General features: G+C 38.1%; 2 protein-coding genes and 1 long non-coding RNA gene across 3 annotated transcripts in view; 2 read left to right on the forward strand and 1 right to left on the reverse strand.

The window, feature by feature from the left end:
* Nucleotides 1-20,370, forward strand: LOC134793763 (serine/arginine repetitive matrix protein 1). Its single transcript, XM_063765436.1, has 14 exons — nt 1-258; nt 7,484-7,573; nt 8,640-8,762; nt 9,619-9,789; nt 10,225-10,361; nt 12,754-12,860; nt 13,356-13,509; nt 13,901-13,980; nt 14,327-14,429; nt 14,882-15,013; nt 17,241-17,315; nt 18,018-18,164; nt 18,642-18,766; nt 18,873-20,370. Exons 1-14 carry the CDS (start codon nt 244-246, stop codon nt 20,237-20,239), a joined length of 2,826 nt encoding a protein of 941 aa, XP_063621506.1. The 5' UTR covers nt 1-243; the 3' UTR covers nt 20,240-20,370.
* LOC134793772 (uncharacterized) overlaps nt 1-26,895 on the forward strand; it is a 96,042-nt gene that overhangs the window by 30,622 nt on the left and 38,525 nt on the right. The gene's annotated exons all lie outside the window — the stretch shown is intronic.
* Nucleotides 20,357-26,895, reverse strand: part of LOC134793761 (keratin-associated protein 19-2-like) — a 14,645-nt gene continuing 8,106 nt past the window's right edge. Inside the window, exons 2-3 of the mRNA XM_063765434.1 lie at nt 22,809-22,968; nt 20,357-20,938 (exon numbers count right to left, since the gene is read on the reverse strand). Coding sequence (XP_063621504.1) covers nt 20,472-20,938; nt 22,809-22,968 — 627 coding nt within the window. The 3' untranslated portion in view covers nt 20,357-20,471. The remainder of the gene's footprint in view (nt 20,939-22,808; nt 22,969-26,895) is intronic.

The following is a 26,895-nucleotide window of genomic DNA, read 5'->3' on the forward strand; positions in this document are numbered from 1 at the left end:
CCAAAATGGCGAACGTTCGTGGGCTTTGCACGCGATCGTAGTCATTTATTTTTATTGTGACTGGTTAGAAAATGACGCCAATATAAATGTGTAAACTGTGAGGCTTGTGAGCTCTTTCGCCTCCAACACTGGTTGGATTGTGATAAACTGATTAAGGATAGAATAAATCGGTCTTGGTGTCTAGCGTCCTCACGCTGTTCGGCCTGGCCACTTTTTTGATTTTATTGATTGATTAAGAAAGCTATGCTGATGTATACGGTAAGATTATTTACTTTTCTAAACGACAAAATTAATACACTTCCTTACTCATTGTTTGTATATTGATTCGTAATATTCGTTTATGGTAATTTTTAACCTGTACCTACGAAAGTGTAATTGTACGCCGGACGCCGGCTTCATTACGAAGCCGCCCTAGTAAAAATCCAGGGTTTTCTTGCATTTACAAGCCTAGTAGTAGGGGAAGTGGAGCTGGGAGTCCGGGGCTCAAATCCCGCCAATTATGGACAGGGCGTTTTACAATTTTTATATTACTTTGTAATTATGTATTTATTCATCTATCTATTATATGCATTTATCGCTTGTACTTGTACAGGCTTAGTATAGGACAAGGTTCACTTGTGTGAAGTTGTCACTTCACATTCTCACTGTTATTTATTTTCTCCGGAAGTAGCACTTGTAAAAATGTATCAACATTATAACATCTTTCAGAACCTTGATTAATAATATCACCACTCTATGCTCTCTCTAGCTATTTATTCCACATGGTGGTGGGGTCAGCTTTCTGCCTCAACCTTCTCCACTTCGCCCTGTCCTCAACATTATAAAATATAATAAAAATAAAAAGCCTTTTATTTCGTTGCAGATTACAAAAATTTAAAAACAAAAAAAGTTAAATCTAATAAGTTAGTAATTCATTTTGTTAGTAATAGAGTTATTAGTGATTTAAAATTTATTTTTTATTTAAATGTTGGTATTATTTGATACAATTTTAATACAATTTTAATCTGCAAGAACCCCTCTGCAGGTGAAGGCCTCCTCCAAAGATAGCCAGTCCTCTCTAGATTGGGCTACTTGAATCCAGTTGGGGCCGGCTGTTTTTTTCAGCTTGTCTTCCCATCTATCTACCGGTCTTCCTTCCCTTCTTTTGCCTTGAGGACCTGCCCATGTAGTCACCCTTTTAGTCCATCTTTGGTCTTGTATGCGTGCCACATGTCCGGCCCACTTCCATTTCAATGATTGAGCGTGTATCAATCCATCCTTTGCCTTCGTGATATGTCTTATTTTTGTGTGTCTTATTTTTTGTATTTTTTTAATATTCATCATACTGCGCTCTATACCCCTTTGGCAAGAAATAATTTTGTCCTTTATTTTTTTGTTGAACTTCCACGTTTGGCAAGCATACGTTAAGCACGGTATAAGGCATGAGTTTAGTACCTTAGTTTTAATATTAGTTGGCAAGCTGCTTTTGAATATCTCCTTTAGTGCCCAGTATTTGTTCCACGTTAACTGTGTTCTACGTTCCACTTCTTGGTAGTTACTATTTTGGTCAAAGCTAATTTGTCTACCCAGGTATATGTATCTGTCTGTATACTCGAGCGGCTCACTACACTCACTATCAGCGTATATTGTCCTCTTTGTGCTGTTAGTCATCAACATTGTTTTTGACAGGTTCATTTCTAAGCCTACTCTTTTACTAGCTTCATTAAGTGACTCTATCATATACTGAATATCTAGTCCTGTATCCGATAGGAGTACCAAGTCATCTGCAAATCTTAGGTGGTTTAGATAGGCTTCTTTGATCTTAATACCCCGACCCTTCCAATTGAGCTGACTGATAATCGATTCCAGTGTTGCTATAAACAGCAGTGGTGATAGAGGGTCACCCTGTCTTACTCCTCTACTGACCGGAAACCAAGGCCCAGGTGTCTCTAGTTTTACTCTACTCCTGCTGTTTTTGTATATACTCTTGATTACACAAATGTATTGATTTTCTACCTCTTGAGCTTTTAGAGTTCTCCATATGCTTTCATGTGATACGCAATCGAAAGCTTTTTGGTAATCAATAAATGCGATGTAGAGTGGTCTATTTCTCTCTCGGTATTTTTCTATGACAAGATCGATTGTATGTATATGGTCAACAGTTGAGTAACCTCTTCTAAATCCGGCTTGTTCGATAGGTTGATGCGTCTCTAGTGTAGAGTTTAATCTCTTGTATATTATTGAAGAGAAGAGCTTGTAGATTGTAGGTAGCAGGCTTATTGGTCTGTAATTCCCTATGTCATTTGGGTCGCCTTTTTTGTAAATGAGAATAATGTCAGATTGAGACCATTGGGTGGGTGTTTCTCCAGTTTTAATAATGAGGTTGAACAGATCAGTTAGGTGGGCCGTAAGAGTTGTTGATCCAGTTTTCAGTATTTCGTTTGTGATGCCGTCTGAGCCTGGGCTTTTATCCGCCTTTAGAGCTTTTATTGCATTTGATACTTCCGTTTTTGTAATCTGAGGTACAGGTGAATTCGGCTGCCCTAAGCAGAAAACAAGTAACCCAGTTTTGACAAATTTTTGAGGAGAGCAAAAAAACGTAATTTGTCAGAATTGTTACGTATTTGGTCTAAAATGTAACATCTGTTTATACCATTATGTTAAAGGCGATTAAGCTTATGCAGACTTTATTTTTTGTTATTCTTGTATATTAAACTTTGTACGGGCATAAAATGTTTTCTGTGTAGTTTACTGCCCGAAAATCTCAGAACCATTCTACACAAATTCAAGTATCTCGTGTTTAGCTTGGAAATAGCAAGCACTTTAGCTTCTTAAATACTAAACATATTTGGCTCTCCGCTCAATAACTTTTCCAATTTTCATGCAATTCTGAAGGAAATGGTACCAAATGAAAGCTAATAACATAAGCTACCGAAAACTGATTTTTATTTCTTTCAGGTTTATCGACTTCAAAATCCCTGTTAGATAATAAAACACTTGAAATTTTTTTTTATATATTTTAAAGTTCTTTTCTATTGAAAAATAGACTTTTTTAAATTAGTGATTGATGTTGCCATCCTCGTACCTTCTGACACATGGTTATTGGTACTTATTTCATCGATTTTATTTATTTTCAGAGATTATTTTGTGATAAATACGATGTCCCATTCCTTCAACAAACCCTCTGTCTTCGTGGATGGGTGGTAACTACAGGATCCTGCTTCCGAACTTTTCTTTTTTAGGGTTCCATACTTCATAAGGAAAGAACGGAACCCTTATAGGATCACTTTGTTGTCCGTCCGTCCTCCGTCCATTTGTCTGTCAAGATCCTTTATCTCGGAAACGCGTGGAGGTATCGAGTTGAAATTAAAACCATATACTCAGGTCTACATTCCCTTAAAGTTGTGGAAAAAAATCAAACATCTACATTAACGTAAAAAAAGATACGGCGGTTTATGCCAAAATACGTAAGTATATTTCGACATTCTCAAGGGATTCAAAATTTAAAGGGTACCTTAGTAGGTGGGTAGTAGGTAGCTAGGTCAACGAGAAGTCTCGTTGCCCTAGAACTATGAAATTTGCCAAGTAATATTGTATTACATTATAAGTACAGGGAATAATCCGAAAATTATAAATTTGTAAAAAATAAAAATAAAAACAATAACTAAATTTGTAAGGAACGCTCGGTGGGCGAGTCCGACTTGCATTTTTTATAGTCCTATTTGACAGACGTGTTTGATAGGAATGAGGCAGGTGCATGGAATGGTGAGAGCTGGTGAGTTCATAAAAATCAATATTTGGGGACAATCTTACACTGGTTGACCTAGCCCCAAATTAGCAAAGTTTGTACTATGAGTACTAGGCGACGATATATACATACGTGTATAGATAAATACATACTTAGGTACATAGTTACTTTATTTACTATTTAATTTTACTTGTAACAAAGTAAAAATCTAATTAAATCCTTCAAGTCAGTTTTACCTTTTCCTTATAAAACCATATCGATCTGAAATTTTGCTGATATACACCTATTAATATGGTAAGTAATTGGTGGATCTCTTTAGTGGCTAGAGTTAAACCAAGAAAAGTCTGCAGAGATTTTGACAGCACAAGGTCAATCTCGAGAAGTCTATTAGTAGAGTTAGACCAAGAAAAGTCTGCATAGATGTTGAGAGCACACCAGTGCAGGTGTTATTTTAAACGTCAAACTTCTATGAAATTATGACATATAAATAACACTGGCACTGGTGTGCTTTCAACATCTCTGCAGACTTTTCTTGGTCGAACTCTACTAATAGACTTCTCGAGATTGACCTCAGATGATTCACTTTACCACATAATAAGTGTCTTTATAAAAATTCAAATTTTGGCATTATTCCTGGATTAAATATTTCCCTTTTGGTCAATTGAATACAGTCAGTTGTTGTTTGTTTCTAATTTTTTCCAAAACCTTTGGCACGGATACGGCATAATTATGATTTCCTCTTTCTTTGGCGTATTCTAGTGTTCTGTTTTCATTACTGTAGAGTCTACAGTGTAGACAATACAGATCATTTTAATTGTTTTAAACGCGTTTTCTTTAAACTTAAATTTCACAGATTTTTCACCTTTGACAGGAATATTGCTAAGCAAATTTGTTTTCTATGTATGTCTTTAAACAAGGTACCTTTTGTTTATAACTATGTAACTAATTTCTAACCTAAATCGCAGATTGTGTTAGGAGATACTTGTTTTAACATTGTAATAAACTAAATCGCAGTTACGAACATCTACGCTAAACTCAAGTATCTCGGTCATCTATATGAATTACAAGTATCTCTGTTTAGTTACTTGTCTTTAGCGTAGAAATGGGACATATACTTGAATTTAGCGTAGAATTCAAGCTCAAAAAAAGATACTCAGATTTTAAAAACATGAATATTTTGAAAACTACACATTATTTTACAATTATTTTTTTGGTGAAAGATGCGCCTGAAATTGTAGATTCCGAAAATCCAAAAAAACCGTTTTTGAAAATTTTCGAGTTACTTGTTTTCTGCTTAGGGCAGCCGAATTGTTGTCGTCTTGGGTTGGACATGGGTCTCCGCTTTCATCTGAGATCAATTCTCTAGTGCAGTATAGTTTCTTATAGAAGTGCGTTGCTACGGTGATGACGTCGTTACGGTTGTTGAGTATATTTTCGCCCTGTTTCAGTCCTTCTATCCATGTTTTGTTCGTTCTCAGCTCTTTGTAGGCTTTCCTTGTGCCTCCCGTTTCGTTTATGTGTTTTTCAATAGTGTTGTACCTGTGATTTGTGTAATCCTTCTGTATGTACTTACTTATAAGCTTGTAAAGGGCAGAGATCTCATTTTTCATTGCTCTGGATTTGTTTTTTATTCTCTGGAGTTCCTTTCGTCTCTCCATTAGCTGTAGTGTGCGCTCTGACAGAATTTTGTGAGGTTTTTGATCTTTGTTTTCGTTTTGAATCGTGTGCAGGCTTCTGGTTATGGCTTTGATGATATTGTCGTAGTAATATTGGACTGATTTGTTGAACTCCGTGTTCATTATCTTACTTAAACAATCATTGAATTTCGAAATATCATCTTCGCTTGTTAGTATTTTTTTCTGATGGTTAGTATATTTTGTTCTACTTTTCTTTGATTGTGTAAGTGTGAGCGTTGCTCTGACTGGCCTGTGGTCCGAAGGGTAGTTTATAGTTAGTACTTCTATGTTTTGAAACATGTGGGGGCGGTTTGATAGAAAGAGATCGATTTCGTTTTTATATTTTTTATTAGGGGATATCCATGTCCATCTGTTTTTTAATTTTTTCTTATAAAATGTATTTAAAATTGATAATTTATTTTCTGAAGCAAAATCTATCAATCTCTGTCCCCTCTCATTTCTATCGCCGTAGCCGTTTGATTTCATGACTAGATATTCTTCGTTTTTTGGTTTTCCTATTTTGGCATTCCAGTCTCCCATCAGTATGAAATCTTTATATGATATTTCAATCGCTTTATTGAGTGTTCGATAGAAATTGTCGATTTCGCCTTGATTTGCTTTTTCCGTAGGGGCATAGACTTGGATGATTGATAGACGAGTTTGTTCAAACGTCAGGTTTAAGATTCCGACTCTTTCTGTAAGGCCAATGTAGCTTTCTATGTTATGTTTGTAGCATTTTTTAACTAAGAAGCCTATACCATACAAGCCAGCCGTTTGTCCCGTGTGGCATAATATAAAGTTGTCGTACTCTTCTATTTTATTTCCCATACGCCTCGTTTCAGCCAGTCCGATTATGTCGTATTTAATATTTGACAGGGATTCATTTAATTCTATTAAGCGTTCGTAAGTTGCGAGTGTTCTGACGTTGTAAGTTAAAATGTAGAGTTTTCCGGATGTAGTGGTAGTGGCGGTAGCTGTTGTAGATGTTTTTTGTTGATAATTTTTTGTTGTATCCTTTGGAGGGTTTTGGTCGTATTCTTCCTCGGTGACCAGCCGGCTTGGAAGAATTGGTTTGTTTTTTGTCCTCAACATTATCCTCCGATAACTTGCACTCATGTCCTTTAGCACTACATTGTTCCATCTTGTTCTGGGTCTACCCCTGGATCTTCAACCTGGGATGGAAAATTGTAGTGCCAAATTTCCTACCTAGTCAGAAGGCCTTTTTATGTGACCATACAATGCTCTATTTAAAGTTTCAAAAGCCGTACTTACAGGAACTCATTATAGTATAAACAACATTATTTGCGGTATTTGACACATTATGACTGACGTATATAGAGATGTAACTAATGCAAATTGATTGTCACAGCAAGCGATTACGATTGGATGGCACGTAGACTGAAGTATCGAATTGTGACGTATAATGAATTTTTATTTGAGATTTAAATAAAGCTAGAATCATATGGTTTTCCCGCGAGGTAAATGCATTTAATACACCGACCGAGTAGGTGGCACCCATCGTCAAAATCTAAACTAACTGGGGATCTATTTTATTTTATTTATGTAATTTCTGTGTCAAATGTGTTGTCTATTAGGTGAAGATAAATATATCCATATTTACAGTTAATTATCCACCTTATCCTTATTTTTATTAAAAGAAAAATGAAAAATTCATATTGATTTACTTAGACGACTACCGATTCATAACGGTGGTGTCCGGCCAACCCTAAAATTAAAAAAAAAAGATGTAGAACGTAAACGTTCGCAGTGCAGTTGTTTTCCTTTATGATTTCGATGTGCAAGACATTTTACGTAGTATTGCTGTTGTGAGTGACAGACGTCAAATACCGCAAATAATGTTGTTTATACTATAATAACCTTTTAGTATTATAGCTTTATTCTTCATGTAACAAGTTTTACAGCATTTTTCCAATTTATAATTTTTCTGTTATGTGGGCCTCTAAGGGTAAAATAACTTTATCAGTATTTAAATATCACTATACTTGGCCTCCTAAAATCTGATTGATATAATTGAGCGTAAACATTTTTGCTTGATTGGTCCAATGGTCTTTTGTTGTAGGGAACGAGTACCGAGCAGGACACGCGCTTCAGCGACAAGGAGAAGAAGCTGATGAAGCAGATGAAGTTTGGTGATTGTTTGACCCAACAGGTAACCTTACAAATGACTTAATTTTGCTACTTTCCTCAGGTACTGTGTCAAAATTCAGCAGCTAAATCAGCTGAGACGAGCTTCATACAGAAAAATATGTTTAAACAATGGCAACTAAAGTCTATTTGACTGTCACTGACTAACCCCTTATTCATAAAACGTTACGGGCTGATTTAGTTATATTATGTTTAATCCCTTTCTTAAGGCGTGTCTCGATATCGCGCGGCGGCCGCGCGAGCTGAAGGCAAATTGTTAGTGCGCTCAATAGCGTCAACGTCAAACGTTGTGGGTTTCGCTAGGGTGACCATGCTTTACAAAAAAAACTTAAAGGTATTCAATCATTTATTCCAAAAATTAAATAACTGAAACTTACATTTCAAACTTCTGTACATCAAAACTATGAAAAACGCTGGGGTGTCCATCAAATCTGGAGTTCTTGGATGGTCCCATCACACTGTTTCTTTTAAAAAAACATTTCCTTCACAATTTAACTAGACGGAGCCGCGGCAGCCAATGTTCGATGGTTTGCCGCGCGATATCGAGACGCGGCTTTACAAATGCATAAGTCAAAATGACAGATAAGGACCTACAATTATTAGCTAATTGAGGTTTGTAGCGCGTTTATGAATAAGGGGGTCAAGCCATAATTTAATATAATTAGTTCAATCAAGCATCTCTTCTTTAGGTTAAGGCTCATTTAGACGGTGCGAGAACGAGAGCATGCGAGTTTCATTACATTGCGGTATTTGATTGGTCGGCTGAATTGGATGTAACCAATAGTCGTCAATGAAACTAAAATCGCATACGAGTTCGCGCGCCGTCTAAATCGGCCCTTAGGTTAGTTGTAGTACATATCCACTGAGTAAATTATTTGATTTGAAGTAATTGAAATGATGTTGCAGTCTGTACTGGTTCATGTTATCCCATAAAATTACTCTAGAAATTCAAGCTGGTCTCTTACAAGCAAAAATTTGCATGGGTATCAATTGTTTTACTTGCTTGGGTGAGAAAGTGTGACACCTCTACTTAAATATTCATTATTATAAACTCATTTTCTCATGTTCAGGTGGACATGTCCAAGGTGAAACTGGACGTGTTGAAGCCATGGATCACACAGAAGATCACCGAAATCCTCAAGATGGAAGACGACGTGGTCATCGATTACGTCAACAACCAGCTGGAGGAAAAGGTGGCTAATATTTTCTTACTTTCCATACAATATTTGTAACAAAGTGTAATCATTGCAGTTTCTTTTCTCGGGCTTTATGACTATTTATTAAGAATAGAACCATGCCTTGATTTTCAAAGAAACTGCAATCGAAGTATGGTGTCATATGTATATTGATTGCGTATGGATATTTCTATGGTCCCCGACGGTTAGCGCTGTCAGTGCCTGCGCCGCCGCCCGCCGCCGCCGTGCCGCCGCTCGCCGCCGCTTTCGGAGGCCACTTAGCGTTCTAAATCGGTATTTACGGGGAAATTAAATACTTAACAATGCTAACTCAGTATAAGAGAATATGCAATGTGATTCCCTTCATAATTTGAGAAGTTTCAAAGTGAAAGTCGTTAAGAGCTCGATCTGACTCGGGGTAAGGAAGTCCCGTTTAGGCTTTGCGTTCAGCATAATGTGGTTGTGTTCGCAACACCCTTACAGATGCAAGAGCTGAAGAAAGAAGACATCGGCAGCCGCCAGTCGCCGCTCCAGCGCCGCTGCCGCTGCTGCGCCGCGCCGCCCGCCGCCAGCACCGCTGCACTGCCGCTCGCCGCCGCAACATAATCATTTGACAGTTCACATAATGTACACTGCATACACTTCCCTACCAGAGTCATTTCAATGCCACATCGCATAGTTTGCTATAAGATCCGCGTGGCGCTCTTAACGACTTTTATAAATTTTGTTTTTATTATTTTGATTTTTCTCACAAACTGCAACAAAGTAAACAAAAGTACTTCAGTAACGTCACGTTAGGATGTTTGCGATTGGACTGTAGGAGCTGTCACTAACTGTATGTTTTTTTCTTTCCCGATCCGTTCCGGCTCCCTAGTTCCCTTGTCCTAAAAAGATGCAGATAAACCTGACGGGTTTCCTGAACGGGAAGAATGCGCGTCTGTTCATGGGCGAGCTGTGGGAGCTGCTGCTGAGCGCGCAGGCCAGCGAGAACGGGATACCTGAGTCCTTTACGCAGCAGAAGAAAGAAGAGATTAAAAAGAGAATGGTATGTGGTTTATATGCTTATACAGTTAAATCTCGATAATCTGGCACTTCGATGGTCGGGTATACCCAGTAATCCGGCACTAAAATTGAGATACAAAATTGAACATTCCATGTCCTAATTTACTATGTGCCCTAACATCTTTGCCCTTCGATATCTTTATAAATGGGTAAGTTCCAGATAATAGATTTTTTTAAAATTTGGTATTTTAGATAAATGTATTTCTACCACACATCAATAATATGCAGATTTGCTCTAACTTCCAGTAAACCGAATTTTCCAGTAATCCGGCTCTCTTGTGTTAGCATTAGTGCCAGATTAGTGAGACTGTACTGTATAACCTAAATGTTTACTTAGGTCATCCAATGCCTTGACTTTATCTCACTTAAAAAGTTTAGACCAAAATCCAAGTATTTATTATAACATATATGTTATTAGGAGGAGCAGCAGAAGGACAAGGACAAAGATAAGGATCGTCGCCGCTCGCGGTCGCGCTCTCGGGAGCGGGAGCGCCGGCGGTCGCGTGACCGGCGCCGCTCGAGGTCCAGGTCCAGAGACCGATCTAATGACAGGAAGTAAGTTTTAACATAACTATTACCATATACAGAGTAGATTGATAAATATTTATTATTCTCCTCTAGAATGCTAAATTATTTCTTAGTTCTTAATAGACATGTGCGCCGCGCCGCCGCGCCGCCGCCGCCGACGATTTTTCCACGCCGCCGCCGCCGATAAATTTGACCGGCGTATAACCGGCGTGGGAAATTTTGATACCTATCGTGTCTTATTCCATGTTGCGTAGTGAATAGATAGTGTCAGAGGTATAATTTAAAGATCCTTATGCTTTTTCGCTTATTATTTGCCGGTGAACCAAATTAGCATCATTTTTGTCGTTGCGGTGTTAGCTGTGATAACGATTTAGTGTTAATTTAAACAAGATGTAGTTTCTGGATCTCAGGTTATTATTTGATATTTTTTCGCACAGCTTTTTTGTAGAACGTAAATGAAATTGTATATTATGTGACAAATAAATATGATATACAATTTCATTTAAAATTACACACGTGATTATCAGCTTCTTTTACTTAACGATATATATTTCAACCAAAATAATAAAAATCAGTTTAAAGCTTCGCAATAAGCAATTTTTTTTTGCTAGCCTATTAAGGTGTCCCACTGCTGGGCAAAGGCCTCTCCCCTTGTCTTTCACGACCCCGACATAGCGCCTGCTCTGGCCAGTTACTGAGAAAGGTGTCTAGGTCGTCCCGCCATCTCCGTCTGGGCCTGCCGCGTCCGCGCTCTCCTTCTGGCATCCACTTGGTAGCTACATTACCCCATCTGTCTGGATGCATGCGGCAGACGCCCAGTCCCATTTGAGCCTAGCAGTCTTCTCGCCGACGTCACCAATACGGGTTTTTGCGCGCAGCGTGGTGTTCCGGATACGATCAGTCCTCTTTACACCTAAAATGCTGCGCTCAATAGCCCGTTGGCAAATCTTCAATTTGGCCTTCTGACTCTCTGTGAGTGACCATGTTGGAGCACCGTAGGTTAGGACGGGCAGGATACACATGTCGACGAGTTTTCGCTTCAGTGACAATGGAAGGCTACCCTTCATCAGCGCCTTCATGGACCAGTAGCTCTTCCAGGCTGTTTCGACTTATAGGAACTTAAATCACCAACTATCATCACTAAGCTAGCAGTAGAGAAAACAAAGTAGACCTTAGTATTCCATAAAACGGGACACTTCAAAGACATTCTGTTCAGCGAATCTACCTGCCAGAGACGTTTTCTTTTGAAAACGATGACATCTTTAATCTAACATTACATTTCTGTTAAACTTTAGTTCAGACAAATGTAAAGTAAGTATGTAGTTCATCATTATTTCGTAACAAATCCTAGGCGAGGCGACAGCGGCTGGGAAAAGTCAATATATTTAAGACCTAACTTATAAAGACTTTTTGTGTTTTATTTGTATTCCACTTACAAAGTAAGTAAAAAGACTGCCTAAAATGTAGCGTTTTAAAGTATCCTTTTTATTTTAACATTTAAACATACCGTTGGTAACCGTTAGGTTGGTATTGGTAATAAATGGTTGCCAAGTGTCATGATAGGATATAATTTTCGGCAATAATTTAGAAAACACACATAATATGTTTTGGATAGCCTGGTAAATACTCAGAAGGCTTTAATACAGAGTTTCTACAGCCACGTTCTCATGCAGTATCAAAAATTATGCCACGCCGATTTCACGCCGATCACGCCGCCGCCGCCGGTCAAAAAATCATCGGACGCCGCCGCCGATGATTTTGACATCGGCGCACACCTCTACTCTTAAGTATTTTTAATGATTGTGTTTTTTATTATTGTGATTAAATAAATAACGAGTTATTGGTAAATACACTATAAATGTACATCTAAAGATGATGGCGCTGACTATCCGATTTATCGGACCTGACCTGGATCATCAAACGTTGAAAACTTGTTATCGCATAATGTTACAGGGTTGTGTAGTGCCATTGTAGTGCTATCTGCTATCACAGTCAAAGCGAGGACAGTATTTTGCATAACTATTAAATTACAAATTTTACGCATTATGCCAAAAAAAAACATTTTATGCCAAAAATGATGTACATTTCGGAAAAGAGCTGATACTCTTCAAACTGCTGGATCGATTTTTATCTAACATAGCTAAGAACCACCTCAAGGAAAAAGCCGAATCGAAATCGGTCCATCCGTTTGAGAGCTACAATGCCACAGATGATAGACACAGACATTGGTGTCAAACATAATAACATCCCTCATTTTGCGTCGAGGGTCACCTTCTCCTGCTCTCGACACTTTTATTTGTCATGTTCCAACATGGCTGCTGAATGGCGTTTTGTATGAGAAGCACTGTTTTTGGTGTTTCTATAATATGTTATATGTTTTATATGTAGCTTTAAGGAGGGTGTCTTTTTTATCTCTTAGGCATCGCAACGGAGGCAGCCCGAAGCGGTCGAGGAGGCGCAGTCGTGACAAGAGCCCGACAAGAGAGAAAACGTCGCATGCTGATGACAAGATTCCGGAACCTAAAGGTTCGTTACCTTTCTTCATTTAGCGTTAGAGATAGTAATGTAGGTTGATGTGAACTTCTTATGCTAGCTCCTGTGATCAATGATTACTGTCAATTTTACATCAGTGTTTAGTTATTACGTTTAATAATAATCGACAACAATGATTAATTTATGCACTATTACTTATTTATTACTCTTATGATAATTTTCCAGTGGTATATAATGGAACTTTTAGCAAATTAAGCGACATTATTCTAACATCAACAGGTCAGGTTATCACAGGTCCGTTATATTATAACACAAGCCTATCCATCCTTTTGTACTTTCGGGATTTTTATTTGAATTCTATGTAATTATAAAAGGCAGTAAAATCTCCGGCTACTAACCAAGCTACCAAAGATGTGTAAGCGGATATTTGCAGTAAAAATGCTAGCTTTAGAAAGCGTCACTGTTGGAGGCAATTGACAAAGTTGGTATACAAAATTGACACTTCTCATTTTTATTTTGTTCCACCAGAAAACGGCAAGTCCCCTGAGAAGAAAGAAGATAAGGAAGCTAAGGAGGAGGTGAACCACAACTCCACCAGTGACTCCATCAAGGAGGACAAGGATGTGCAGGAGGTGAAGCCGGAGGGAGACGGCCGCAAGTCCCGGTCCGCCTCGCCGGACAAGTAAGACACTTCCCCTTGGTCATATGATTGGTTTAAATGGGTTTTTCTCTATCCATGCATCAAAAAATCATAATTATTCAATGTGTTGTTCTTATCACGTCGCTTTTGGGCTCAGAATCCCCGTACATTGCGCCAATTTATAAGAAAATAGAAGTCAGGGCCATTTTGTTAGGTTTGTCGATTTTGTTAGCTTTCTTCATTATACCTCCGCGCCCATAAGTGTGGACGCTAAATGAAAACGACATTCCATTTGACTTAAAAGTTTATAATGAAATAATATAATCATTTCTCTCATGACTTATCTCTTCGATTACCGTGTAAGGACTTACACAGCGCAATTGTATTATATTATAATGAATATTTTTTATGTAGATGAATAATTTTTGCATAGACCTGCTGATAAGGCGGCCGAGGAAAAGAAGGAAGAGAAACGTCGCTCTTCCAGGTCACGCTCTTCTTCTGCTTCGTCGCGTAAGTGCATAATCTTATAGTTCATTATCGTTAGGTTAGACTTTTATGTTCTAGATGCAATCATATTCAAATTAGGCTAATATCCTGTTTAAGTAATATATAACTTGTTAAATAGAAATAATAAATTTAGTCCAAGTAGTCTAGTGGGAACATTTTTCTAAATCAGAGCATAAAAAATCTATTCAACCAGCCAAAAATGTGTAAATAACAAACATAGAGGTCCCTCGAATTGCTTTGCCTTATTAGATGATAAATTTGACTTAAAACCCTGATTTCTAAGAAAAAAAGCCTTTAATATTATAGCTGTTGAAGTGAAATACTTATTGTTACTTACTTCGTTTTTTAGATGGCAGCGCTAAGAAGAGGTCGTCTCACAAGAAGCGCCAGTACCGTTCCAACCGCGACTCTTCAACAAGCGTTAGTCCTAGAAGGAGCTCCCGCAGAGAGAGGTTAGTAAGGCATTGCTTATATTAAGTTATATAAGTTATATTCCATGTTTTATTATTTGTAACTCCTGACAGGGTGATTTTTTCCGCAATACAACTTCTCTACTGCTACTGTCGAGTCCCAGCATCTCTTCAGAAGAGATGCTGGGACAGAATCTGTCCTACAATTTTTTTTTATACCTCAACCGTGGCAAACAAGCGTGCGACCCACATAGACAATGCCGCAAGATAGCTTCATTTGCTATTGAAAAAATACTGTAGCACATTAGTATCGACGCAGACGCAAAACTCTGAATAAATTATAAAAACTGACTCCATGTTCGTCCGTTAAAATTAATACTGAAGTCAAAAAATGCGTACATCCCTCGCCTTGACAATAATGAAAAATTTCTTTCATTAGTACTTTAAAAGTTAATGGTAATGAATGTTAATTAAGGACTTTGTTTTTACAATAGAAGCAAATCAAGAGATCCTCGCCGAAGCAGCCGCCGGTTGTCGGTGGACCGACGTGACAGAGAACGCGAACGCGAGCGAGAAAGAGAGCGCGAGAGGGAGAGGCGACGACGCGAAAGAGAAAGGAGAGAGAGGCAAGTTTTAGTCAAGTTAACTTAGTATGAACGTATTATTCTTGCGCTTTCAATTTCACGTTGAATTTCAAATATTCTTGTAGTATCAATAGAGCCCACGGCTATTTAATTTACTGCCACAGCCGCCAGGCAGAGGCCGCACCTCCCGCACCGCCGCACCCCTCCGCACCCCTCCGCGTACGACGAGAGTAATCTTTTAGTAAAGTTACTAATTGCAATAGAAGGAAATATCGAGCATTCGAAGTGGAAAGCGGAATGTGTAACTCTAGTATACATACAGTAGCGGAAAAAATCTATCATATTTGTGTTTTTATTAAATATTTCTATATGTGATCGACTAAACCTACCTTAACTATTATCATCTGAAAGCTCTTTAAATGGAGAGTATAATCATATATTACATTCATATGATATCATAAAAGACACTCGTTTTGCACAAATTTATTTAAAAGTACCTAAAATAACTAAAACGCAAAGTATAGGTAGAAGTGGTTTATTAACAAAAAAAAAAAAACAACAAAAATAACAGATTCTTGACTGAAAATCAAAATATATTAGTACTTGGTACTGAAACCCTTTGCATCAAGAACAGCTTGGCATCTTCGGGGCAGTGATGCAATCAGCTTTGCGAGCAAAGAATTTGGAATGCGTTCCCATTCTTCCTTTAATTGCTCAAATCTTTCATTGATATTTCTTGCTTTTCTTGCACTCACACGACGTCCTAGCTCCTTCCATAGATTTTCTATCGGATTCAAGTCCAGACTTTGACTGGGCCATTCCAAATTCCTCACTCTACGTTTTTTGAACCACTGCTTAACAAGATTCGATGAATGTTTCGGGATTATCTTGTTGAAATATAAACGCCCTGCCGAAATTTTGGCGTGCCCAGGGATGAAAAACATCTTGTAATATTTCTTCATATACTTCCTTTGTCATAATCCCGTTTATTCGATGTAACGGACCAACGCCACTTGCACTGAAACATCCCCATACCATAAGGGAGCCGCCGCCGTGCTTGACTGTAGGGAGCTGGTACTTGGGGTCATAGCGAGCATTGTCGGGGCGTCGTACGTACGTAATTCCATCTGTTCCAAACAGTAAAAACTTGGATTCGTCGCTCCAAATTACCTTTTCCCACATTTCGGCAGTCCAAGAAAGATGTTCTTTCGCATATTTTTTTCTAGCTGTTCGATTCTTCTTGGAAATAAGTGGTTTCTTAGCAGGGCGACGAGCACGAAGTCCACCATCAATCAGACGATTTCTTATAGATTAGATTAGATTAGATTCATTTATTTCTTGTTGTAAATATACATTAAATTTCACACGTCAAAATAGAATGCATTTCACAAAAAGATCGTCACAACAAAAAATATCAATAATAATAATCTAAAAACAATAAAATAACAGTAATACAATATAAAACGACTTTCTATAAAATAGAAAAGAGTAGGTAAAATGTAAAATGTAAAAATCAGTCAAATATAGTACGTACGGTCACAGAAACTGAATCTCCAGCCGATATTTCTCGCATAATGTCGATCGCCCTGAATCGTGGATTGTCTCTGGCTAATCTCAAAATGTTGCGGTCAACCAAATGTGATGTGCAGCTTGGGCGACCAGGTTTGTTGGGCTTTTTTACACATTCGTGAAGCTTTTCGCGTTTTAAAACCTTCGATATAGTCGACTGATGAAGTTGAAATTGCTTAACCAGCGTCGATTGCGTTAAGCCATTTTTGTACCCCATTACAATTGCTTCTTTTATAGCTACTGATAAGTTTTTATTTCCACGAGGTCTCCCCATGACGGAACTGATAATTCTAACAAATATTGTTACGAATTAACACGATATTCTGTTTTTTATCGACTTATATACTACAAGTGACGGACGTCTTGTTCCAGAAATACGAATTCAAATAGATTTTTGAAATATGTACCGGCCTGTTAGCATATATTGGGCCTAGAATAAATAAATACAACCTTTTTTGATTAGTTATCAACAAATTCAGTCCCTGGTTTCATCTATTTTGATATATTTTACAGAAAAATCACAATATGATAGATTTTTTTCCGCTACTGTACCTACTGTTTTCTAGACTTATACCGGGCGAACGCCTGGCGGCTCGGACCGATAAGTTGCCTTGACTGAAATGTATTTTTTATATTATTATATAAAAAAAGTTTTAAATCAAAATTTGTTCCAAGAATAAAAGAGATTCTGCTTTTAAAGGTCACGAGAACGTCGCCGATCGCTTGAACGACGCCGGCGTTCGCGCTCACGCTCTCGACGACGTTCAAGGGACAGGTAACATGTTTTTACAGGCATTTATTTGCGCTTTTCTCATTTGTTTTGTATAATTTTTGACGCAAACACTGCGGTAGTTTTAGGGCGGCGGTGACCTTTTGTAATACACGTACTAAAGAAGTCATAAAAAGCACCAGTCGAGATCTGGCTAATACAAATTCGAATATTATAAACTTCACAGCTACCAGCTTTTATGTTATCTTTTTTCTTGCATGATTTATTGGTCTTTCATTTCATAATACTAATATTTTGTGTAATATATCCCAATATGTTGAAATTTATTCCATAGTAATTTTGCGTGTTGCCATCGTTAGTAATTTTACATTGCTGATCTCTGTTACTCTAGCTGAAAATTTTACAGCTCAATAGTTAAATATCTACGCACTCAAAAAAAATATTTGACCTTGTTTCTGGATGCTTAAAATCCTTTGATCGCCAATGACGCTACCACCCAATATCAACCATCGTGCATTGTGCATTCCGACAGGGTTCACGATACGTGGCATGTAAAACACAACTCATCTTTCTGAAGTAAACCTGATCAGCGGGTACACTAAATAGTAACCGCCAAATTGCAAATCACGCCTTAAAACATCGCCTGGATAATAATAGATATTATTAATCAGAAAGCGGGCAGGGGTTTTCGCTTGTGAAATACGCATTTGTGACGCGGATGGTTTTTGAAGGTATCTTTTGAAGTAGGTCTCGCGACCGCGACCGGCGGCGCTCTCGGTCGCGGCGCCGCTCGCGCTCCCGCCGCCGCTCGGGGCGCGCGTCGCGCGAGCGCGAGCGCGAGCGCCGCTCCAGGGACCGCCGCTCGCCGAGACGCTCGTCCAGGGAGAGATCCAGGTAATACAACTAGTGCCTGTGCCGATTCCGAGCCGAACGGACCCCAGGCTACTTAATGCTTCGGAACCTACGCATCTATGTAAATGTCTCATATTTACGATATAAAACTCTATACCGATATCATATGATGAATTGATGATGCAAAGAAGATAATGATGATGACGCTACATTAATCATTTTGTTGGCGTTCATTCGTATGAGTTCTATATGTCTATCACATATCTCAGACGGTAAAGAGGTTACGCGGTGATTTTCTAGTAGCTGAATTTTAGGAATTTCATTTTTACTTAAGTACTATAAATAATACAAATCAGCTTTATGCAATCAAGCTTTCAATCAGTCTGCAACTTACCACAATATGTAACTTCTTACCAGCCACCTCAAACTGTACGTGATGTGAAGGTGATTTGTGATAGATAATAGATATCAAGTCTAAAATTATATGCAAAATTACAACCGGTGGTCTTGTTCTTCCAGAGAGAAGAAATCCAGAGATCGTATGCTGAAGGATAGAAGATCTAGGGACAGGAAGTCGCGTGAACGAAGGTCCAGCGACTTGATCAAGGAGCGCTTGGAGAAATCCGTTTCCATTCCGAGAAAAGGTATAAAATAATGGCTTTTGTTATTGTATGGTGATTGCCTGATTGGTCATAAATTATACATAATAGGAATGTTCATTAAAAATGTTTTTTTTTCGTATTGTTTCAGAAAATCTTTCAGAGAAGCTGATGAAAAAATCTTCAGAACGTGTTTCTATTCCGCGTGAACGCTCTAAAGAGAGAGTTATATCAAGTTCCAGTAGAGAATCTTCTGTTGCCAATGATAAATCTGCGTCGCAAAATGACTCTCAGGTTAAGGCAGCTCGCTCTTCAGATGAAGAAGACAGAGAAGACTTCATTCCCATACCCACCTTGCGTGAGTATTCTAGGAGTCTCTCAAGGACACCGTCACCTTTCCTAAGGAAACATGAAATGGAGACTACCAAAAAATCCGAACGATCCGGCGATGACGTGTCGAACAAAGAACATGCCGAAGAGGAGGCAAAGCCCCAAGATACAAAGAAAAGCAAAAGAAAAACCAACCAATCAGAATCAGAAAGTGAAAGCAGTGAAGAAGTGGCGAAATCCAAGAGCAAGGCCAAGCTCAAGCGGAAGGAGAAAGCCACTAGCGCTAAGAGGTCTAAGAAATCCAAAAAGGAGAGTTCTTCCAGTGACAGCGATTCTGAAGAGTCGTCCTCCAGCGATTCAGAGGATGATCGTAAAAAGAAGAGCAAGAAAAATGCTAAGAAGAAGTTAGCCAAGAAATCTAGAAAGAAGAGAGCTCGGTCATCGAGTTCTGAGTCCAGTTCTGAGGAAGACGTAAAGCATAAGAGCACCAAGTCAAAACAGAAAACCATTCCAGACGACTCTGACGCCGACAAAAAATCTAGTAAAAAACGCAAGGATAGTACAGAGCGCTCAAGACCTGAGAAAGTTGATAGCAAGCAGAAACCTAAGAAAGCAGATAATTCAGAAGATTCTCACGGTGACTCCTCTGACAGTGACGGTAAATCTAAAAAGAAAGCTCCCAAGCGCGATTCATCTAGCTCTCCGGATAAAGACGTTCGACGCAGTAAGAAAGTAGAACCGCCCAAAGAAAAGGCGCCATCGCCCGAGGCGAAATCAAAGAAATCTGACGAAAAACAATCGAAATCTAAGCATGTTGAAGAGGCGAAGCCTAAATCTCGCGAAGATGAAAAGAAAGGAAGGAAGCGCGAAAAAGAGGAATCTTCCTCAGATAGTGACCAAGTATCAAAGAAAAAGGCAAGAAAGAAGGTTTCGGAATCCGAATCTGATTCGGATAGCGACGAGCCGAAGAAAAAGAGAAATAAGAAACACAAGAAGCACTCGAAAAAACACAAGAAACATAAAAAGCATAAGAAATCATCCAAAAAGAAGGATGACTCCTCCGATAGCGACGAGGCAGAAGAGGAGGAAGAGGAAGGAAAGGTCAACAATGAGGACCTTGAGAAGAAATTACGCGAAAGAGCGCTCAAGTCAATGAAGAAACAAACTAGTGCGTCTGGTTCTGACTAACTTTTTTTCTGTGTGCGTTGGACTTGAGTCAGTAGTAGAATATTTTAATGAATTCATTACTGAAATAACATATTGACTAAGCTTACATGTATGTCACATTGTTAGTATTTAATAAAGTTTCAAAAATAGAATAGTTTTTATTCATCTAATTAATTTATTACACATTAAATAAGTACATTTACAATAGCTTTGGATGATAATACTTTGGTGATCTTACAATTGCTAAGAGTGATTATCTAGTGTAGCCCCTGTAGCCGGTAACGAGGCTAGGTGTGACTCCATTACTGTAGATATTTCCGTAGCCAGGTTTCCTGTTGTAGTATCCGTAACCTAAATGGTACGCCCCTTGGTTGTATGGGCTATTGTATCCGTAATAGGAGTTGAGTCCGCCGTTTCCGCCATAGCCGCCATAACCGCCGTAGCCGCTGTAGCCTCCCTGGCCACTGTAACCTCCGAGGCTGCTGTCGTAGCCACTATAACCTCTGTTATAACCGCCGAGGCCTGCTCCTTGGTAGCCCCCGTAACCCTGGTAGCCCTGGTAACCTTTGTAGCCGTTGTACCCCAGCGAGTTGCTGTAGCCGCCGCCAAGGCCCTGGTAGTTGTAGTTGTCGAGCAGTCCGTACCCGGTTACTCCGGCACCGGAACCGGCATAACCGCCGTAACCGCCCGAGTAGCCGAGGTCTGAGAATGCATGGTTATCTGCAAAAAGAGATGTAGTTCAAATAATAATAATAATAAAAGAAAAACAAATTATTGTAAGTATTAAAATGCTACCGCTTCCACACTCACAGTGTGGAATCACTCAGCGGATCTGCGTCAGCTTCAAGCCGATAATTGGCAGGAAACGGCGCAGGATCGGGAAAAGCGGCGTGCTCTCGTTTCGGAGGCCAAGACCCTCTTTGGATCGCCGAGCCATATTAGTTAGTTATTCAAATGCTAACAAATGTTATGTTATAAATTCAGACTGGAAAAGTTCTTATTGACATGACCGAAGCAAGTATTCAAGACAGAGTTATAAAGTGAGGAAAGTGAGGCTAAGACTTAACAAGCGGCGCGATTCGGGAAATGAATTAGAGATTCACTAGATATGAAATAGTAAAGATATGTGACGTTCCACGACAAAAGGTACCTTTTTTTTATGGCGCCGCAGTAATATTATTGCGGCGCTATGCGATGTAAGCGCCAGCCGCCATAAGGTATCTTTTGCCGTGGAACGTCACATATCTTTACTATTTCATATCTAGTGAATCTCGAATTTATTTCCCGAATCGCGCCGAAGAACTTGTATGCAATTTACGTGAGGTACTTTGCCGCCGACTACTAAGGTTTCAGCATTCAGTAGTTTGATCAGAGACCGCAAAAATGAAAATGACATGCAAGTAGGTAAAAGACACCGACCTATAGTTTTTTATGGTTCCGTACCCAAAGGGACCCTATTACCAAAGAGAATTCTATTATTAAGACTCCGCTGTCCGTCTGTCTGTCACCAGGCTGTATCTCACGAACCGTGATAGCTATTATAGTTCGTTTTTTTTAGCATTAGAAAGAACTTGAAAGAAGGTAAGCGATCTTGACATGTCTTTTAATTGAAAAACGCGTTTTAAAAATCAGTAACTATTACTTATGAAGGCAGAAGAATATAAATGATCGTATTAGATTCATAATTGTTACATAATATACTATATGCCGTAACTTATTTTTAAAATGTGTTTTTCAATTAAAAGACACATCAAGATTGTTTACCTTATTTGTAATGCTAAAAAAAAACGAACTATAGGCAGTTGAAATTTTCACAGGTGTATTTCTGTTGTCGCTATAACAAATACTCAAAACAGAATAAAATAAATATTTAAGTGGGGTTCCCATACGACAAACGTGATTTTTTTGCCGTTTTTCGAGTTATGGTTCCATTCTTACCCTTTGCTGGGTACGGAACCCTAAAAATCATTATTAGGTCGGGGAAAAAGTTTTTCGTATTTTATAGGTGAACAGATGTAAGTAGTAAAAACTCTTTGGTTGTACTGTTTGTATCTGGCTGGTTTTGATAGGAAGTACCATAGAAGTACCATTAAAAACTGTTTGCCGCCATTTTTCTTTTGTTTTTCTGTTTGCCAAAATGAGTGAATCTAAGGAAGAAACTCAATAAAAATGTGTCGCAAAGTCGATCTAATTTTTTATCCCCGACGCAAAGAGAGGGGTGTTATTGAATATACAGGTATATATCCAAATTTACGCATTTCTTGAATATATATATTCAAATTCTACGCAATTCTGTAGCAACTACGCCAGGTGGACGGAAACAGGCACTGGACGGTAAACTGACGCAATGACCCTATATGGGGGCCTAACATGCTCACTGAAAGAAATCTAATGAATCGTGTAGGTACCTATGACGCCAGACCACACGCATCTTTAGTCACTCAGCAAAAATTGAGAGAGCCTGGTTGGGACGTTTGCTGTTAAATTTGCAACCATATTATTTTTCACAACTTAAGATTTGGACGACTTTCGTGCGCCATATCCTTTTGATTGTCTAAGTAAATATTGTTTTTAAGTATTTTTTTCTTACAAGTACTGCTGGCTGCAGTCTTCAAGTCGGTCGCAGTTCTGTCATCGACTCCGACCTCAGATGCTGGCACAGCATTGTCCTCCACCTGGGCTTTGCTCGCAGGCGCTGCAAGAACACCGCACAAGACTCCGCACATGAAGGTAAGTCGTAGAACATCCATCTGTAACAAGTAAACGCATCGGTTATAATTAAAAGGCGCTTTGTTTGTAATTTACGAGAAACGAGGTCAACAAAAAGACCTAAGGCGCGCTTAGTGATACTAAATTATGAATTTTCATTGTTATTTTGGTTCCACTTCTATCGAGGGTTGGATTTATTTCATTAACAACGCTACGGAAGATTCCACGAGTGCTACTTAGAAGTCAAGCAGTCACAAAGGTGCTTCAATCATGAGTGCCTTCTAGGATCAGAACTTAATCCACTACAATTTTTTCCTTGAATCATAATTTACCTTTCGTATTTCGAGATTTTTGGAAGTAGGTACCTACTGTACTTGGACGTTCCGCTGCCGCATGTTAAGTTGCAGTGGGTTCAGTCAGCAATTTTCGAAAAATCGTAGCGATCTTATAGATAGAGAGTATCGCAACACTGTTCGTTTTTTAAAAACGCCCAAAAATTAAGGCATAATACCTAATTATGCCTTAATTTTTGAGCAATAGAGTTGCTTCTACGTTTTAGTGATACTAAATTGCGAAATAAATTGTTTGCTGCTGCATATAGGCCAGGTTCTGTTTTAAATGCAGCGCGCGAACAAGAAAAAATATGACTATCAAGTGTATATGGTGATTCCTAATTAGACTATTAACCTTGGACTATCACAACAACACAATGGCCTATTCTTTAGTCCAAAACCGGCTGCATTTATTCTTTAAGTTTATATATTAAGGGCTTATTATTAACCGGGCAACTAAAATACTAAACAGGAACTTTCACTGGGCATATATTAATATAAATTGGCTGTGCATTAATATTTTAGCGCCAATAAATTTATATTAGCCTCAAATTTAAGCATCATATTATTAAAAAACTGGCAGCAAAATCAAGCCATCCAAAAAACTTGTAGGGAACTTGAATTGATAGGCTGGCGTCTAAAATAATAAGTTGGCAACTAATATTGTAAAGCTGGTAGAGATTTCGAGATTTTTGGAAGTAGGTACCTACTGTACTTGGACGTTCCGCTGCCGCATGTTAAGTTGCAGTGGGTTCAGTCAGCAATTTTCGAAAAATCGTAGCGATCTTATAGATAGAGAGTATCACAACACTGTTCGTTTTTTAAAAACGCCCAAAAATTAAGGCATAATACCTAATTATGCCTTAATTTTTGAGCAATAGAGTTGCTTCTACGTTTTAGTGATACTAAATTGCGAAATAAATTGTTTGCTGCTGCATATAGGCCAGGTTAAGTTTTAAATGCAGCGCGCGAACAAGAAAAAATATGACTATCAAGTGTATATGGTGATTCCTAATTAGACTATTAACCTTGGACTATCACAACAACACAATGGCCTATTCTTTAGTCCAAAACCGGCTGCATTTATTCTTTAAGTTTATATATTAAGGGCTTATTATTAACCGGGCAACTAAAATACTAAACAGGAACTTTCACTGGGCATATATTAATATAAATTGGCTGTGCATTAATATTTTAGCGCCAATAAATTTATATTAGCCTCAAATTTAAGCATCATATTATTAAAAAACTGGCAGCAAAATCAAGCCATCCAAAAAACTTGTAGGGAACTTGAATTGATAGGCTGGCGTCTAAAATAATAAGTTGGCAACTAATATTGTAAAGCGATCATAAAATTTGGTTGTTTATATATGTACATATACAGAATACCTAAGATACCTATACTTATACATAAGCTTTAAATGCTCCATTTTTAAATAATTTAAACATAATATGCACACCTAGTACAGTCGCCTGCAATAATATATTACTCTTCGAAGGCCGCAAAAATATGTGACGCGCTCTTATGGTTCTACAAATAAGATCGTGTGAGATATTTTTGCGGCCTTCGTTGTGTAACATATTATTGCAGGTGACTGTACATACTTTAAATTGACAAATTTCCTAATCCACAAAACACCAGAAATTGATTTACCAATGGTTACCAGTATTTATAGACGAAATTCCTAATCATGAAACACCTCATGGCCATTATACCGTTAGTCCTTTAAATTTTTAATTACTAATTTCAATAGTTATCACGGTGTTCCGCAAGAGTCAAAAGATAGGTGCGACGACGAGCGAAGCGAGGAGGAGCGTGTTAGGTTGACCGTGTAGTGACCAAACAAAATATTTTAAAAGAACTTCATTTTTGAATTAATAGAAAGCCGTTTTCTGTTTAAAATGTGCTTCATAAATGGTCTCCAATATAATAATTCAGTTGCCAAATAAATATTTGGTACTTGCCTAAAAATAAACAAACGCTGTAACGGCATTAAAATGTTGTCTCATATTGATATATTTTAAGGCTCTGTTTTTGTTGCCAATCTATTAATTTTAGTACCCATTTCCATTTTTTAAACTAGTTACTCAAATTCGATTAATTAGTTGACCGGTTAAATACGTGCCTATATTAAGTACGTATTAGGTTAGTACTTAGGACGCCTATATTTATCTACCACTGGTTCTCCCGTTTCCCGGTGGCTCAAAAGGACTAACGAGCTGGATACGTGGGTAAACATTATGTAATTACATGCCTAATTTGTATCAGCTACCATATATTTTGCAGTTTACCTCATTCACCTAAGTATTAGTCTCAACTTGTGTATCTATACACTGTCATCTCCACACTTTACAACCCTAATCCAAATTAACTGTTTATTTAGCCCAACTGTTACAGAATGCCTTAAGGCGGAAAGACAGCCATTTTGTACTTTTTTGTTAAATTGTGCATGTGCAATAAAGTTTAAATTTCTAACTAAACAAAACTAACTCACATACAAAACAAAATTAACTAAGCTGGACCTGCGTTTCATCTCTACTGAACGTAAATACCTATTTATTTACTAACTTTATTAGACAATGTAGAGCAAGTTTCTGACTGCTAGAAACAGGAAGGATGAGCAGTAGAGCACTGCATTATTCTACAAACCATTATCTTTATACAAACATGTCAACGGACTTTATTTATGACAGCAAAATAATGTTAAGTAATATCTCCATAATGTCTCTTTGGAGACGTGCAGAAGTTGCAATGAGTAATTGTGGTATGGAATATTCCTTTCGATAGGGTTTGATATTTACTTTCAATAGGTAAGTACCTAAACGAAAATGTACATACATAATTCACGCCCCTGGTAGAGATAATAAGGTCATGAACAGTTCCGCCGTGCTTTACTCATATTATCGGAACTATATAACTTTGACCCCCAAAACAATGTTCGCATGTTGTTACATGATTTACATGTTTCTCACGCTAATAATGCGTTGACCTACAAGTCTACAAGTTCTACAACTGATGCATAATGCATATATAAATGTCGCAGTCAAAAGTGTGAACTCGTCAAAAGAACTTTTAACTGACAAAAACCGGCAAAACTGCTTTTGACTGAGCAATTGAGCATGTTGGTCAAAAGTAATTTTACCTGAAAATCATTGGTTAGTAATTGTGACTGTTACTATCAGTCAAAAGTACTCGCAGAAATAGGTAGGTTAGGGTTTTTTTTTTTGCTACGCCCTAAAAACGAAACTGTTCCCAGAGATAGGTAGGTTAGGGTTATTTTTTTTTGCTACGCCCTAAAAACGAAACTGCTGCCAGAAATAGGTATGATTTTCAGGTAAAACTACTTTTGACCAACATGCTCAGTCAAAAGCAGTTTTGCCTGTTTTTGTCGGTTAAAAGTTCTTTTGACCAGTTCACATTTTTGACTGCAACATAAACAACTGACGAATTCATTATCTGAGTTTAATAATAGGATTAATTTTCCGCTTTTTGTAAGGACTTATAGGTTATTAACTACGTTATTAATTTAAGAAACGATTTTAACGAACGGTTATATAGGAGCTTTTTTGTGCATTCGATATTTTTTTTATTTTAATGTTATATTATTTTGACTGCCTAATACTAGTATATACCTA

The sequence above is a fragment of the Cydia splendana genome, chromosome 9, assembly GCF_910591565.1.
Source record: "Cydia splendana chromosome 9, ilCydSple1.2, whole genome shotgun sequence".
Taxonomy (NCBI): domain Eukaryota; kingdom Metazoa; phylum Arthropoda; class Insecta; order Lepidoptera; family Tortricidae; genus Cydia; species Cydia splendana.

What these genes read in the sequence shown, in the direction of transcription:
- LOC134793763 (XM_063765436.1), top strand. An exon ending in CGACGACGTTCAAGGGACAG is followed by an intron (nt 17,316 to 18,017) that starts GTAACATGTTTT and finishes CTTTTGAAGTAG; the next exon opens with GTCTCGCGACCGCGACCGGC. An exon ending in TCGTCCAGGGAGAGATCCAG is followed by an intron (nt 18,165 to 18,641) that starts GTAATACAACTA and finishes TTGTTCTTCCAG; the next exon opens with AGAGAAGAAATCCAGAGATC.